The sequence below is a fragment of the Neomonachus schauinslandi genome, chromosome 1 (assembly GCF_002201575.2).
Source record: "Neomonachus schauinslandi chromosome 1, ASM220157v2, whole genome shotgun sequence".
NCBI classification, from domain to species: domain Eukaryota; kingdom Metazoa; phylum Chordata; class Mammalia; order Carnivora; family Phocidae; genus Neomonachus; species Neomonachus schauinslandi.
In genome coordinates, this window is record NC_058403.1 from 197,627,051 (window position 1) to 197,644,321 (window position 17,271).

General features: G+C 47.5%; 1 protein-coding gene across 2 annotated transcripts; it reads right to left on the reverse strand.

Annotated features, from left to right (window-relative positions):
• Window positions 1-13,520: 13,520 nt before the first annotated feature.
• Window positions 13,521-15,717, reverse strand: LOC110577659 (cathelicidin antimicrobial peptide). 2 transcript variants are annotated; one of them, XM_021687057.1, is made up of 4 exons: window positions 15,509-15,717; window positions 14,747-14,854; window positions 14,538-14,609; window positions 13,521-13,719 (listed from the first exon to the last, which is right to left on the reverse strand). In XM_021687057.1, exons 1-4 carry the CDS (start codon window positions 15,704-15,706, stop codon window positions 13,582-13,584), a joined length of 516 nt encoding a protein of 171 aa, XP_021542732.1. In that variant the 5' UTR covers window positions 15,707-15,717; the 3' UTR covers window positions 13,521-13,581. The 2 variants fall into 2 exon arrangements, with proteins under 2 accessions (XP_021542732.1, XP_044773154.1); XM_044917219.1 differs by having other exon boundaries at window positions 13,550-13,709; window positions 14,534-14,609; window positions 15,509-15,706.
• Between the last annotated feature and the right edge of the window lie 1,554 nt (window positions 15,718-17,271).

Here is a 17,271-nt window from a genome sequence, read left to right on the forward strand (position 1 = left end):
TGGAGTGGATTTACTGAATGTAAATCTGGAATATAGGATGACTGAGTAGTTAACTTTGAGAAATTGCTGCTTGCCAAAGGCCAGAAGGCGGGAGGGCCAGGGATGAACTTCCAGTTTTGATTCTGCTGAAGAAAGGAAGAAATGAAGTTCTGAATCAGAGTAGTCATAGGAAAGGCTCACAGGGCTCTTCTTCCTTGTCTTACGGTTAAGATCCAATCCATTAATCATTCACAATGACTCATGTCTGTCTCCCCAAGATGAACTTCACAGGACCTACATTTCCATTCAACGTCTTTAAACTTTTTATATGGAAATAGTTTCAAATGTACAGAATAGTTGCAAGATTAAGAACAATACAAAGAACATCTGGGCACCCTCTACCCAAATTACCTATTGTTAACATGTGTATGTTATATTTGTGTGTGTGCGTACAGGTATATGTATGTATATTTTTTCTCTGAACCATTTGAGAGTATACTGCATACATCATGGTCCTTTAATCCTAAATACTTTGATGTATATCTCATAAAAGTGGGGTATTCTCTTTCATAACTACAATACAGTTATTAACTTCAGTAGATTTGACATTTACATCATACCCGTATCTAACTTCCATATATATTCCAATCTTGTCAGTTGAGCCAATAATATCCTTTTATAGCATTTTCCCTGCAGTACAGGATCCGGTCTAGGATTAGGTATTATAATTAGTTATCATGTTTCTTTAGTTTCCTTCCCCTATTTTTAGAGAACATTCATCATGGTCTAGAATATATACAGAATATATAGAGAGCATTCCTGATGTTTTCCCATGATTAGATTCAGATTATGCACTGTACTCAATTTTTACATATTACATCTTTTACTTGAACCCCAAAACCCACAGCAAAACCTATTATTTACCTAATATTGTACATATTATCCTAACAAGGAATCCTCCAAGCAAGCATTAGGGGCATCTTCAGCTCTGTAAGTGTCTGTAATTATACTAAAATTATCTTCTAGGCCATAACCAGTTACACTGACACAAACAGCTACAACCATTTGTTTCCAACAAGAGAGAACCATCTTTATGACCTATATGGAAATGTCCTTCGTGACTTTTCCTATGGAAAGAAAGAATAGTTGACATAAGAGTCACTCAGTCTGGATGTCCTCCAACGTAGAAGGTAGTATGAAACAGTGGTTAAAGAGCATATGTGAAATCTACGTTTGAGTTTCCCCATCCATTCACAGATATTAGTTAGAGGACTAGTATGCACCATGCTACCGGGCAGTGGAGATTCAGCAGCAGAAAAGACAGGCAGGCACAACTGACTTAAGTGACCTTGGCTCTTGGCCTCCCGAATTAGTCCAAGATATGCTCTTCTGTTTCCAAAAATCAACACATACACAAATTTTACCATTAGGCTGCACTTACCTAAGAAATAATCAAAACTGGATCGCAATTGTTTCTAACCATCTAAAGATGATAAACCATGAACTTTTTTTGTTTAAGATTTTATTTATTTATTTGACAGAGAGAGAGATGGTGAGAGCAGGAACACAAGCAGGGGGAGTGGGAGAGGGAGAAGCAGGCCTTCCACCGAGCAAGGAGCCCGATGTGGGGCTCAATCCCAGGACCCTGGGACCATGAACCAAGCTGAAGGCAGACGCCCAACGACTGAGCCACCCAGATGCCCCAAACCATGAACTTTTTGAAATCATGGGAGACCAGACCCTTTATTGGCCCTAACTGAAGACTCTTTCCAGATTCATTTCATCCCAGGCAGAATGCTAATTTTTTAATCCTTTATTAGCACAAATGCCATAAAACTGCCTTTCTAGTCCTTAAACATCCCTGACATTTCTCTGTGAACTATTCAGTAAAAGGTTTTCTACTGGTATTTATATCTTTATCTGACAATTAAATAAACTCAGAATTTTTTTTTTTAGTAAGTTTTGGTGGTCTTTGCTTTATGACCTGACATTTGGATTGTAAGAGTTGTTTTTACCATTAGTATTTACCATAATAAATAGCACTTGCTATGGCCCAGCATTTTGCTATACAATGTTTTTCATGAAAATCAAATTTAATTCTGCTATTATCATTTCATAGATGGGGAAACTGAGGTTTAGAGGGGCTAAGTAACTTATCCACAGTTACAAACTAAGAAAAGACAAGACAGGTCTCAGGATGTGCTCTTAAATAAACCACAGATAACTGACTACTTAGCATACAAAGGCTTATATCCTACTAAATCTGTCCTTAAAGGGAGAAAAAAAAGCTTCTAAGCAAAAAATGACACTCTTGCTGCCTTGACTAGGTTTTTGTAGAAAAGAAGCCAATGAGAATTAAGCCCTGGACACAGATGCAGTCTTCTGGGGGAAAAGCTAACCAAATTTGGCATATAAACTAAATCTGGAGGCAGTCTAGGGCGGCAAAGCTGCCACCAAGACATCCTGATCAAGAGATTTCCAAACGCCCAGCCCAACTGCCCTGACTCAGGACAAAATGGGGGTAGCTAAGTCATGCTGCTCCAGAGGACCTACTGAACCCAATCCTACCAGGACCCTCACCCATTCAAAAGGTAGTATTTCCTGGAGCCTGGAGAGCTCTGCCCTGAGATCAGGAATAGAGGAAAGGGGTGGGAGTGGTGAATAAAGCCAATGCTTTCTCTTCCTTCTTTTTTTTTTTTTTTTTTCTTAGAGGGAGATGGGGGGAGAAGGAGGGAGAAAAAATCTCAGGCTGACTCCATGCTGAGCACACAGCCTGAGGCAGGGGGTCAATCTCGTGACTCTGAGATCATGACCTGAGCCAAAATCAAGAGTCAGATGCTCAACCAACTGAGCCACCCAGGTGCCCCTCTTCCATCTTTATTCTACATTTCTAATAAATAGGATTCTTCACTTAAAACATTTTTTTTTTAAGTCCATAATGTTCTGAGTAAAAGCCAAGCTCCTCAGAAGGCCTGCTAGGTTCCACATTCTCTGGTGATCTGCTGCCTCTCTGACTCCATCTAGTCTCCACTCTTCATTGCTCCACTGGACCCATGCTGATCACCCCTCCTGAAGCCTTGCACTGGCCGGTTCCTATGTCTGGAACACCTTTCTCCCAGACATATCACTGGTATATTCCAAGAACCCGAAGCTGGGCCTAACATTGAAGAGTTAATAGATATTTTTGAATGAATGAGTGGTAGGAGCAGAGTTAATTAAGAAAGAACTAAAAGGTGAAGTAGAAGACAGGTAAGAGATTGTCAACACCGTCACAACCAAACCCTCCTTTTTAAAAAGATTTTATTTTTAAGTAATCTCTACACCCAACGTGGGGCTTGAACTCACAACCCTGAGATCAAGAGTCACACGCTCCTCCAACTGAGCCAGCCAGGCACCGCCAAAGCTTCCTTTTATCATCTGTTTTCTAACATCTCATTTACTGTCCTGAAATGAAATTTATATTTAATAAGTTGTGCCCATACAAAGAATATTTCTAAGATAAGGTAATACCCCATCCAAAATATCAAAAAGGAATTTTAAAAAAGGAATTTACAATAAAACATTATGCATTTCAATATGAATTTCTTGTCAGGACTACATTAAGAGACATAACAAAGCAATCAGATGCTCACAGCTATAGGCAGATCATCGTGGACATGAAGTTACAAATGCAGACAGATGTGGATGTACCTTTTGATGACAGACATGTGTATGTTTTATTGGTGATAGACACACGTGTGCTGTAGAGGTCATGACTCAAACACTACTCAGCACTGCCACTGGTGATGTGATTTTTTTTTTCTTATTGGTGAACACCTCTTGGTAAAGTTTGAAAGTATTTTCCCTCAATTTACAATCTGTGCAAAAATTACCTTACAATGTTATCTAAAACAGATTTATATTCTAGATTCAGAGCATTACAAACAGATTCATGGCCCATGGGGAAAAATCAGGAGAGGGAAGAATTGATACAGATTTAAGAGACATTTAAAAAATGGAATGCGTGGATCTTGTCCGGATCCTGATTCAAGTTTGCAAAAAGACTTTTTTGAGATGTTCAGGCAAATATGAACATGGACTAAGTGTTAGATGATATGGAAGCACTACTGATAATTTTGTGAGATATGATAATGATACTGTGGTTATGTAAAGCAAACTGTCCTTATTTAGTACAGTTGCACTGTGATATACTTAGGAGTGGTATGTCACTTTATATGGGATTTGTTTTAAAAAATTCAGTGATAAGAGAAAAAAAAATATGGAGAGGAAGGAAAGGATGAATCAAGAGTAGCAAAACATTTCAAAGCCTAAAATGGATCCAATAGGATCCAAAGTTTCAGTGTAAAGATTAATTTGAATCAGGTTATTTTAAGGCAATTTTAACATAGTCCTCAGAATCAACAAAATGTGTGAGCATAGTGAATAAGATCAGATGAAACAAGATAAAAACAAGACCAAATTAGATTGGCCAGTTGAAAGCAAATTCAGGGATGCCTGGGTGGCTCAGTTGGTTAAGTGTCTGCCTTTTTGGCTCAGGTATGAGCCCAGGGTCCTGGGATCAAGTCCCATGTAGGACTCCCTGCTGAGCAGGGAGTCTGCTTCTCCCTCTCCATCTACCCCTCCCCCCTGCTCATGCTCTCTCTCTCTCTCTCCCGCTCTCTCTCTTTCAAATAAATAAATAAAATCTTTTAAAAAGAAGAAACTCTCTCTCCCTCTCTCTGCCCCTCCCTCCTGCTCACTTGTGTGTGCGCCCTCTCTCTCTCTCAAAAAATAAATTTAAAAAAATCTTTAGGGGCACCTGGGTGGCTCAGTTGGCTAAGCATCTGCCTTCAGCTCAGGTCATGATCTCAGGGTCCTGGGATCGAGCCCCACATCGGGCTCCCTGCTCAGTGGGGAGTCTACTTCTCCATCTCCCTCTGCCCTTCCCCCTGCTTGTGCTCTCTCTCTCTCTCTCAAATAAATAAAATCTTTTTAAAATTTAAAAAAAAAATAAACTCTTTTAAAAATAAAGTACTATCGGGGCGCCTGGGTGGCTCAGATGGTTAAGCATCTGCCTTCGGCTCAGGTCATGATCCCAGGGTCCTGGGATCGAGCCCCGCATCGGGCTCCTGGCTCAGCAGGAAGCCTGCTTCTCCTTCTCCCTCTGCCTCTCTCCCTGCTCATGCTCTCTCTCTCTCTCTGTATCTCTGTGTCTCAAATGAATAAATAAAATCTTAAAAAAAAAAAATAAAGTACTATCATTTCAACACATAAGCAATATTGAAAGGTTATCGGTAGTTTATATTCTTTTCTTCCAAACATCTCTTCTAAATCAGGTGCATACTTGACAGAGCATATCTCAATAATGACCTTAAATTTTCAAAGGTTAAAGGAAAATGTAGTCTCACTAAAAAAAATAAGTAAATAAACTTGTGAGGCAGAAGACACAAACAGACATTTCTCCAAAGAAGACACCAGATGAGGGCGCCTGGGTGGCTCAGTTGGTTAAGCGACTGTCTTCAGCTCAGGTCATGATCCTGGAGTCCCTGGATCGAGTCCCACATCGGGCTCTCTGCTCGGCAGGGAGTCTGCTTCTCCCTCTGACCCTCCCCCCCTCTCATGTGTTCTCTCTCATTCTCTCTGTCTCAAATAAATAAATAAAATCTTTAAAAAAAAAAAAAGAAGAAGACACCAGATGGCCAACAGACACATGAAAAGATGCTCAACATCACTCATCATCAGGGAAATGTAAATCAAAACTACAATGAAAAACTACCTCATACCTGTCAGAATGGCTAAAATCAAAAACACAAAAAACAACAAGTGTTGGCGAGGTGGCAGAAAAATAGGAACCCTTGTGGACTCTTGGTGGGAATGCAGACTGGTGCAGGCAGTGTGGAAAACAGTATGGAGGTTCTTCAAAAAGTTAAAAATAGGACTACTCTGTGATCCAGTAATCACGCTACCAGATATTAACCCCCAAAATACAAAAACACTAATTCAAAGGGATACATGCACTCCATGTTTAGAGCAGCATTATTTACAATAGCCAAATTATGGAAGCAGCCCAGGTGTCCATCAATAGATGAATGGATAAAGAAGATGTGGTATTTACATATAATGGAATATTACTCAGCCATAAAAAAGAATGAAATCTTGCCATTTGCACTGACATGGACAGAGCTAGAGAGTATAATGCTAAGCAAAATATGTCAGTCAGAGAAAGACAAATACCATATGATTTCATTCATATGTGAAATTTAAGAAAGAAAACAATCAAAGGGGAGAAAAAAGAGACAAACCAAGAAACAGACTCAACTATAGAGAATAAACTGATGGTTACCAGAGGGGAGGTGGGTAGGGGGGTGGGTGAAATAGGTGATGGGGATTAAGTGGTGCAGTCGTCATGATGAGGACTGGGTGATGTATGGAAGTGTTGTACACCTGAAACTAATATATTGTCTGTTAACTATATGGGAATTAAAATTTTTTAATTAAATACATAAACTTGTGTTTGATGGGGAAATATTTTAGACTTCTTCAGTATTTAGTTACAAATTAATTAAAAGTAAATTTTAAAATGTAGTTCCTCAGTAGCACTCGCCACAACAGGTGGTCCACAGTCACTTGCGGCCAGTGGCTGTGAGAGCAGAGAGTGCTGACGGTCCCCCGGAGGGAGGCGGGCCGGAGATTCCGGGCGGCGGCTGTTAGCACCATGGACAGTGTACAGGAGCGCCCAGCCTCAACCGCCGCACCTCCCTGACGGCCAGCGGAGGCCTCGGATACCGCGGACACCAGCTCGGCGCCTGAGGTCCGAGTGCGGCAGAAAGCAGGCGGTCACCTCCTCTCTCCCTGTCCCTTCGCCAGACCGAAGGCCACCTGGCCGGCCGACTCACCGTGAGCCGCCGAACCCGGGGCAGAGCCCACGCCTGGGCTGACAGGAAGGCGAGGCGGGGGCGAGGCGGGGGCGGCAGCGGTGACAGTGGCAGAGGCAAGTCGAAGGAGAACCGCGCAGAGATCCCCGGGGCCGCCTGCGGCGTCAGAAGGAGGAGGGGATTCTAAAGGAAGTGCGTCACTGTGCGGCGAGCAGCCTGCCGGGAAGCGTAGTTCAGAAGCAGAACGCTCCTCTGGCAGTAACCCCCTCCAGTTCTTAGATGTGATCCCACGTGCTGGGAGCCGTCACCGCGTGTGAACAGTGCCATGACCTCATGTAATCAGGACCATGACGTCACATGATCAGAGCCATTGGCCCCAAGTGATGGGAACTGTGACCCCACTAACAGTGACTGTGACCCCCACATGCTGGGGCCGTGATGCACGTAATCAGGGCGTGCAGCCCCTGTGCTAAGGCCCCTGACCTGACTTGATCAGAGCCTTGACCCCATGTCCTCAGGGGCTGTGACCACCGCCTTGCTCAGAGCAGTCACCCCTATAGTGCTCAGGGCCTATTCTCCAAACCAGGACCCAACTTCACTGGGATCTGGACCGTAGGTCTTTGTGGCCGGGACCCCATGTCCTCATGTGGAAACCCAGCTTCAGGTGGTATTGACCCCACATACGTGGGGTTGTTACCCCTCATGCAGGGTATGACAAAGTGGCATGTCATTAGCCATCTTTTATAAATTAGGTGTAGATAAGTCAGTGAGTTAGATGGATGGAATAATTTGAGGGGGTGGCTAAATGATTTCCATTCTTCCTGTTAAAAAACTATGGAAGGAAAAGGGAAAGGGGGAAGGAGAGGGCAAAGGGAAATCATGGCTCTGACCACAGTCGGATCGGTTTTGTGATATATTAGGGATGGGAGAGATTTTAGCAGTCTCTCCTCTGCTGTCCTGCCCACCACTCCCTTGCAGGGTATTCAATAAACTTCTATCTCAATCAATCAATCAATAGGATGGGAGAGATTTTTTTTTTAAGATTTTATTTATTTATTTGAGAGACTGAATGAGAGAGAGAAAGAGCACATGAGAGGGGGGAGGGTCAGAGGGAGAAGCAGACTCCTCGCTGAGCAGGGAGCCTGATGCGGGACTCTATCCCGGGACTCCAGGATCATGACCTGAGCCGAAGGCAGTCGCTTAACCAACTGAGCCACCCAGGCACCCAGGATGGGAGAGATTTTTTTTTTTTTTTTTTTTTTTTAAAGATTTTGTTTATTTATTTGAGAGAGAGAGAATGAGAGACAGAGAGCATGAGAGGGAGGAGGGTCAGAGGGAGAAGCAGACTCCCTGCTGAGCAGGGAGCCCAATGCGGGACTCGATCCAGGGACTCCAGGATCATGACCTGAGCCAAAGGCAGTCGCTTAACCAACTGAGCCACCCAGGCGCCCTGGGAGAGATTTTAATGCCACTTTCTCAGTGCCATGACCACAGGTGACCAGAGCCCTGACCCACCTCATCAGGACCATGACCTCCACATGCTCAGGGCCGTGACCCCCCCTTCTCCCGGCTGTGAGGAGGCTCTGACCTGCCCTCAGGAGGGAGGCGGCAGGCAACTGCTCCCTGCTGCGGGATGGAGAGGGTCCTGCAGGTCTTGGATCCCGGAGCAGCCAGACAAGTTGGGGAGGGAGTGTGAAGGACTTATTTTTCCCTTACGCTCTCCATGTTTTTTAGTGACCTTTGATTCTCTCAGATTATCTCATATTAAGCAATATAATATGGCCATTGAAGACACTGAATTTGCAATCCAAAAGAACTGAGGGAAAATCCAAAACCCACCAATTGCTCACTTTGGAGTCTTAGTTCCCCCATCATCGAAATGTAAATGAGGTGTCCTCTGTCCTCTCAACACACTGCCTCTTGGATACAGGGAAGGAGGCTTAAAAAATCATATCTCCTCAGGCAGTTTAATTGGGATTTCCTTTGTAGATAAAGCTGAGTATTTCAAACTAGCCTGGTTCAAACAAAAAAAACTCAGCATATTCTGGTGTTCTGATGTGACTATATATTAGGTAAAGAGATCAGATTCAAAATCAGGTTGTAATTACAGACGTTATGCCGTCATTATTGTGGAAATACTACAGAATTATTATCCCAAGAAGGAATGGAATAATGTAACTTAGGGACTGGATGGATTAAGCGTGTCTACGGGAGAAAGTGTGCCCACAGCTCCAGCCTGAGACAGCCTTACCCAGGAGCCTCCTTCACCCTATGCGGACAAGGATAACCAGGGCCGCTCCGGCCACCTCCCCACTCACCCAACCCTCCCAAAGCCCTTCCCTGTCTGCATCCCTGGGACTTTGGATCTGGAACATCAACCAGGAACACTCCCAGGGTCGGGGAGGTATTGATGGGTCTGAACTCCGCTGTGCTCCTTGGGTGACAAGAGCAGCATCCGGGTGCAGACAGGGCAGGGGGTGGGGCTAAACTGGCAGACAGGAAGGGCGAGCAAGAGCCAGGATGGCTCTGAAGCTGGAGTTTGGCAATGGGCAAGAAAACTGTCCTACCAACTGTAGCTGAGGCTTGCCAATTTGCACCTTATTCGGATTTTGGAATCCAACAAGTCATGTGAAATTTCTATTCCCTAGCATGCAATGGGTAATGCAATAAAGATCGTGCCATGATTGGGTGAGACTGTGCTATATTTAGCTCACCAAACTCTTTTCAGGCAATTTAAGAAAATCTGTCTATCCTGGAGAAGTTATTTGACTTTTTCCTACCTTGTGTGAGGTTTCTTTTTTCCCTGTTTTGTTTTGTTTTGGTTTGGTTTGGTTTTTTCCCCATGTGGGACGTGGGGAGGTTACCCTTTATCTTCCTTAAGGAAGAGGCAGGGAAGGAGAGGAGCAGACATTCCCAGTGGCTAAACTTCACTGGAGGCTTCTAAGTGCCCCCTCCCTGCTCTTGACCAAGGCTCCAGGAGCCCTGGAAGCAGCCCACGGGGCTACAGATTCAGCTTGAGGAAATTCCTTCTGGCTCCTTGTGAAACCACCACCTCTGGTTCAGCTGTCCAGCCCACCCTGGACCTCCCACAGAATGCTCCTCTTGGCCCAACTCCCTGCATACTAATGGCTTGTTTGGATTGCTTCTTCACCTCAGGTTTTTCTTCTGGATTCCACAGGCTCCCCTAACTCGGTTTTTTGCCCCAGGCCAAAGATGCAGTACCCCAGGCTCCTGAGGTGGTCAGCCAGATCAGCCCCAGGGCCCCAGAACCAGCTGCAGGAACCAGGGCCCCAGAACCAGACCACAGAGTCCCCTCAGAACCACGCTGATGTACACATCCTCATCCCTGCAAACAGGATCTGGCCAAACTAGAAACAGGTGCTCGGTGTCTTTCAAGTGCCACAAAGGCCTTTGTGAACAGGGAGGACCATTGGTGGTCAGAAAAACCATCAGGCTGACTGGCTCCAACATTGAAAGAGGGGAAAACACCTCCTGCCCCACTGAGCACGCTCAACCATCCTCATCTCATAAAAGCCATGAACCCATGTGCTCTGAGGCCGAAGCTCATATTATAGGTCAGTCCAGTGACAAACAGTATGTCTAAAAGCAGCAAAAGGCTAAAGACAGACCCATGGAGACACCCTACTGATTTATTTAGTTGTTTAGAGATACTTATACCGATCAAAAGCTTTAAGGAACTATTTATTTATTGGAGAGAGAGAGAGTGTGTGTGAGTGTGCAGGGGGGGCGGTGCAGAGGGAGAGAAACTCAAGCAGGCTCCATGCTAAACACAGAGCCTGATACAGGGCTCAATCTCATGACCCTGAGATCATGGCCTGAGCTGAAATCAAGAGTCAGACGCTCAACTGACTGAGCCACCCAGGTGCCCCCAATCAAGAGCTTTAAAAACAAAAACAAACAAAAATCCCAAAACTGGCACTGAGATCACAAGTAGAAAATATTGCTCATCTTTGGAGCGACACAGTGACATTCCGCACTAGGTGAGCAGATGCGGACAAGGCCAAACTCCACTCATCTCTGCTCACCGGCGGCATCTGGCTGGTTACAAGGCACCGTTAATGCCCCTGACCTGCTGTGTGTCCTGGGGCTGCTCCAGTGAATGTGGCCCCAAACTCTGAGTTCCTATCAGTGATTTTCACCATGAGACCACAGCTAGGCAATATGCTTCCTCTGCCTCGTGTTTAAAGACATTCCAGTCTTGGGGCGCCTGGGTGGCTCAGTTGGTTAAGCGACTGCCTTCGGCTCAGGTCATGATCCTGGAGTCCCTGGATCGAGTCCCGCATCAGGCTCCCTGCTCAGCGAGGAGTCTGCTTCTCCCTCTGACCCTCCCCCCTCATGTGCTCTCTCTCTCATTCTTTCTGTCAAATAAATAAATAAATAAAATCTTAAAAAAAAAAAAAAAAGACATTCCAGTCTTGGCTCACCAAAGTCATCCTTGGAATCACCAGAAAATACAGGTTCCCCATCAGCCAAACCTCTCCCCTTAAGGAAAGAGAGGGACTGCCATCTCTCCGGTGCCTATTATGCATTCTGGAGGCGGCAGCCCACAGCTTCGGTAACTGATATAGGTCAATGTCACCAGCTACTCTGATCTTGTCTGTTTGGGGTGGTTCCTCTGATCACAAACATCTGTGGGGGCCATCTTCCCCTAAAAGGACCAGGCTAAAAGCATGGGTCCTGAATCCATGTTTTTGCCCCCAAACCAGCCACAAGGAGCAAAGACCATCCAAGGAGCAGTTAAATGATTGACTCTAAAGCAACTACAAAAATAATCTAAGTAAAATATTGATTATAGATTCTAATAGGTGGGTACATGTACAATTCTTTCAATGGTTCTGCATGCTTAACTACTTTTTAATTTTTTATTTTATTGTTTTTTCAGTGAGCTCAATGCCCAACGTGGTGCTCAAACTCACCACCCCGAGATCAAGAGTCACGTGCTCTACCGACTGAGCCAGCCAGGTGCCCCTGCTTAGCTACTTTTTAAATAAAATATTGAGAAAAATTTAAAAACTGAATAAATCACACAAAGATGAACACCTTTGATGGAAGAGAGAAAACCTATTTCCTAAAGCAAGAGCCTTTTCAGATCCCTGTAATCAGAGAGGACCATGTCCCTTCACTAAGACAATTAACTCTGATTTCCAGGGTGATCACAACGATGGCCCACAACAGGGCATGGGAACTCAGTAACTGATGAACAGTGGCTGTCACAGAAGGGAGGGTCGAGTGGAGCCCACTCAACATGGGCCCGCTTGGGAAGGTGGGAGCCACTGGAAGCAGAAAACCTTAGCGTGACCTGCTCACCAGGAAGAAGCAAGTATGACAGATAACAAAGGCAATGCTATGTGATATCCTGCTTCCTGTTGCTCTCAGAGCAGGATGACTGTCTTATTTTCGGTTGGCCCAGAAGCAGATCTAAGACAAGGACGCAAGGGGAAGGAGTTTATTTGGCAGGCAAAGAGAGAAAGCAGCAGTGGGAGCACAAGAAAGTGAGACAGAGAAGGAACAGAAGCCAGAACAGGGTGTGTTAATAAACAGGTCATCGCTGTGGGCGACAGGGGCACAACCAGCTGGGGACCTGGGTGATGTGTAACCCATCTTGGAGTGGACTCACCCAAGGAGCAAAGAAGAGAAAATATTTTTCCACCAACGCCCACCAGTCTTTGGTTGAGGCTGCTCCCTGGAGTGCCCTAGTGCCCAACTCCCCTAGCAAAGAGCCACAGGTACTTCTAGTCAGCTACTGAATGGCAAGTGGGCAAGACATTGACAGTGTCTGAAACACCCATGTCTCTCCTAGCCAGAGCTCTTCAGCCTGCCGAGCAAGATTCTTGCTTTTAATGGTGCCGAATGTTGGTACCATTTGATCCCTAAACACAAGCCCCCAACTTAAATCTGCTACCCAGCTAAAGAAAGTGTTTGCCAATGCCAGAGGAGATGCCAGGAGCGATAGTCTTTTCCAAAGTTAAGATTTTCTTTCTTTTTTTTTCTTTTAAGATTTTTTATTTATTTATTTGACAGAGAGAGAGAGAGACAGTGAGAGAGGGAACACAAGCAGGGGCAGTGGCGGGCAGAGGGAGAAGCAGGCTTCCTGCTGAGCAGGGAGCCGGACAGGGGACTTGATCCCAGGACCCTGGGATCATGACTGGAGCTGAAGGCAGACGCTTAACGACTGAGCAACCTAGGTGCCCCCAGAGTTAAGATTTTCATGAAGATTTTCAAGGGGAATTGGAAATTTATGGGAATTGTACCAGCAGGCTGACCTTAGAACCCAGCCAGCCAGGAGACTGAACTGTGCCTCTGTGTTTCACAAAATGCCTGGCCCCTCCCTCAGCTGTCACCTCCATAGGAGCAGGAACAGCTCTGCAGTCTCTCCACTCCCACTACACTCAGGGTAGATCTCCTGAATCACTACTGGATGTTCAACGAGGATGGTGGGAGGCATTTGAAGGGCACGGGGAAGAACCCGGAGAATGGAGGCACTATCCTGGCCCTCCTGGCCCTACAGCCTCACCCCAAGCCCTTCTGGATGGCCTAGCTGTCCCCACTTTTGTGTTTTACATGGGTGCGTGTTCACGCACACATGCACAAGTCCTCCCAGAATTGAGGATTCGGTCGTGGTAAGTGGGAGGAGGCAAGATAAGTAAAATTGAAGCTTGGAGGAAGTTGCTTTCACAAAAATTTATTGTTCAGGGTCCAGAAGCCTGAGCCAGGGCAAAGCAGACCCTTAGGACACTTGCCTGGGCCGAAGATTCTTTAAAATATTCTTGATTTGCCTGCCAATTCTCTGAATCTTTCTGCCAATCTTCTGCCGCCCTCTCCTGATGAGATTACGCAGCTGGCCAAATCTCTTGACTCCCATGATCTGTGCATCAGAAGGAAGCAGTTTCTTTATGGGGGCTGGGCTGGACCCAGGGTCAAGACAAGACCCCCCCCCAGACACCCCTCTTCTTGGGCCACCCCAAGAGCCTTGAGGCTCCAGTTCATCCTCTGGCTATAACCTTCAGAGTGTGTGGTTGATTGAATCCCTACACCCACAAACAGACGAAGAAACTGGCCCAGAGATGGCAGGGGGCTTCCCAGGGTCTCACAGATGAAAGCTCATTACTCAAAGGGGCTCTCAAGCATCAACAGGAGTCAGAATCCCCTGGAGGGTTTGTTAAAGTACAAATTGCTGGGCCCCACCGCAGAATCTGATTCTGTAGGTCTGAGTGGGGCCTGAGAATTTGCATTTCTAACAAATTCCCAGATTCTCAGGACCACACTTTGAGAACCGCTGTTCTAAGGGATTGCAGAGACAGTCCTGGAGACCTGAGGCTCGGGTTGAGGGAGAAGCCCAGGGTAGGAGGGGCTTTCTCTGCCTGGATGCCACAGTGGTTAATTGGCCCATAGGATGGGGTGCTTGGGTGGCTCAGTTGGTTAAACCGCTGCCTTCAGCTCAGGTCATGATTCCAGAGTCCAGGGACCCCGCATTGGGCTCCCTGCTCATGCAGGAAGCCTGCTTCTCCCTCTGCCTGCTGCTCCCCCTGATTGTGCTCTTTCTCTCTCTCTCTCTCTCTCTCTCTCGCTATCTCTCTCTCTGTGTCAAATAAATAAATAAAATCTTTTAAAAAAAATTGGCCCATAGGATGTTCTATGCACCACCACCCCATCAACCCCTGCAACCCAGAAGGGGCCACTCACCTCATCACAGCTGATGTCAAAGTAGTCCCTGTCTGAGTCCAGGATGACTGTCCCATCACAGTGTTTCACCAGCTGGGAAGAGGAGGCTCCAGGTCAAATTGGAACCCTTGTGCCATAACCTCCCAGCCTCACCCCAGTGGCTGGAAATATTCCCAGGAGGCCACTTGTTTAGCTCCCAGGGGGGCATCTGCCAGCACCCCCAGCCTCACCCCATTGTCCTTGAAATCACACTGCTCCAGGGGCTGCTGTGTCGTCTTGGGACACACAGTCTCCTTCACGGTGAAGCTCACAGGCTTTGGGATGTTTGGGTTCTCGTCCTGGTCAAGAGAGGAAGTGGGAAGACCAGACTCAGGCTCATGCTTGCCTTCTCTAATCTGTATTCCTGCCCACCCCTCCCCCAACCCCTGCGCCCCCCCACCAACCTCCCAGCTAAGAGAGCAGCCTTTCAACAGCCCCTGCTATGTGCCTGGCACTGGCTCTGAGCTAAGGCACAGAGGTGAGGACAGAGCCCATTCCTGCCCTCACCAAGCTGAGAGAGCATGAGCGGACCTCAGACAAGCTCTAATGAGTAGCACCTCCCCCTTAGGGGGCCACAGGAAAGCAGGGGCCTCCTGGAGGCAAAGAAATTGCCACTGGAATCTCAAGGCTGAGCAGAGCCCTTCCCTGGGCAGGGAAGTCACATCCCAGAGCCAGTAATCCCACTCTTATCCCTGGAACTTCCAGAAGGCTGAAAGGGAGTGGCACTTCTTCACCCAGTAGAGATTCCAAGGCAAGAAGCATTCATGCTGGGGGCGGGGGGGGGAGGGGAGCACACAGCTGTGGGAAGGTTTCCTGGAAGAGGTGGGACCGCACTTAAAGGGAGAAAAGCCTTCCTGACGTGAGCAAAGCATGAACAAAGGGAGGGACAGTACAGCCAAGACTGGCTGGCCGGAGCAGAGCCTCCCTCCCCACTGCCCCCCTCTTCCACTCACTCCCTGAAGCTGTGAGTCCAGCTGCAGGAGACGGTAGAGATTCGCCTCCGAGGACCGCTGGTTTAAGCTATCCACAACATGGAGCACAGCCTCCCTGTAGCTAAGGGTCCGGGAGGTGGCCGGAGTGATCACCAGGCCCAGCAGCAGTAGCAACAGTGACCACCGCTCCAGGGAGGGGCTGTCCCTCTGGGTCTCCATGGTCCCCAAGTCGGCCTCCTCCCAACCTGCAGGTCCCTCCTTTATGCCAGCCTGGGCCTCATGTCTTCATCCTGCCTGTCAGGATGTGGGCTGAGGCTTGCCTCAGCCCCTGTTGTTGTTGCCTCACGGGGCTCCCTGGGCAGTGGGCAAGTCCTCTTCATGTGCAACTAAAGAAATAGTTTCTCCATCTCCCTGACAATGTGTTGGCCTCTGCTGGGCCCCACAGGGAAGTGTCATTGCCGGCGTTTCTCAAGAGAGTTGACTCCTCCCGGAGAAAAAGGGAGACAGGCAACCGTCCAACACCCTTCTCCCCAGATGACCTCCTCAGGAATCACGGTAACATAGTGTATTCACCACTCCATCTCCAGCCTAGGCACTGCCTTGCACCCAGTAGGCACGCAGCTAACGTTTGATGAATGAATAACAGTAACCACCGCTCATTTAGAGCCTGACCCACCCAGTCAGTCCTAAGGGAGACCTTCCAGGCCACACCATATTGTTCTCTGGACCCAGCCCTCAGCCAGTTCAGGGGCTCAGCTCTGGCTGTCCCCCTTTCCTGGGTTCTTCTCCACTGCCTTTCTCAGTCTAAAAATGGCCCTAGCTACCATCAGATGTGGCCCATTGCCTTGGCTCCTCCCCACTCGAGCCTGAGGAAGGGTCATCTACCTTCATTGACCCCTTTCTTGACTCTCTCTCTCACACTCAAGGCCACTGCAGGCTGGCCAGCCCTCGCTGGAGGCAGTGGTCTCTCCCAAGGCTTGGCTTTACCTGCGTACGCATCAAAGACTGCTACTCCATTGTCCCCTGATGCCAGTCTCCTGGTTTTCCGCTCACCTCCCTGGTACTCCTTCTCAGTCTCCTCCAGGGACCCTTCTCTTAATGTGGGGGGCTGCTTCTCTTCCCAGTCCTCGCAGCCCCCTGGGGACACCCCCTCTCGGGACACCAGTTATCAGAGACAGACCTGGTCTGTATCTCTAAGTTCAAGACTCCCATGAATACCCCTGCTTGTCCCCGCCAGGTCACCTGGCCTGCTGTTTTGCTCAGTGCCATTGCATGAACCGTGAGATGAAACCTTGGGGAGTGCCCTACCTGCTCCTTCTTCCTGGGGACGCTCCCTTCTGACCTCCCCCATGGCCCCTGTCCTGGTTTCTACCATCATCTTCTCTCCTCTGAAGTGTGACCATAATCTCCAGACTCCACTTTCTCTAGGTTCCAGGCTCTCCCCAGACCACAATCTACCATCCACAGCAATATTCCAGGGACTCTTTCAAACCCCTGCCTTTAGGAGCCCACACGCCTCCTGGGCTGGTATCAGAACCTGGAGTCTTGTTGCTCCCCATTGCCCTCACCCGCAGTCCTGCACACCCCAGGCACCAGGATGCCCCATATACTCCAACTGCTCAGACTCCTCTGAGACGCCTGCTCTTTCTCGACCTCTGCACCTGATCCCTCTGCTTGGCATGCCCTTCCACCTTGTGAAGACTTCCCCGACCTCCAACCAGACACAGCAACCTCCTCCTCTTTGCTCCTCTTTACTTCCTCCAGAAAGTCTCCTCTGAATTGAC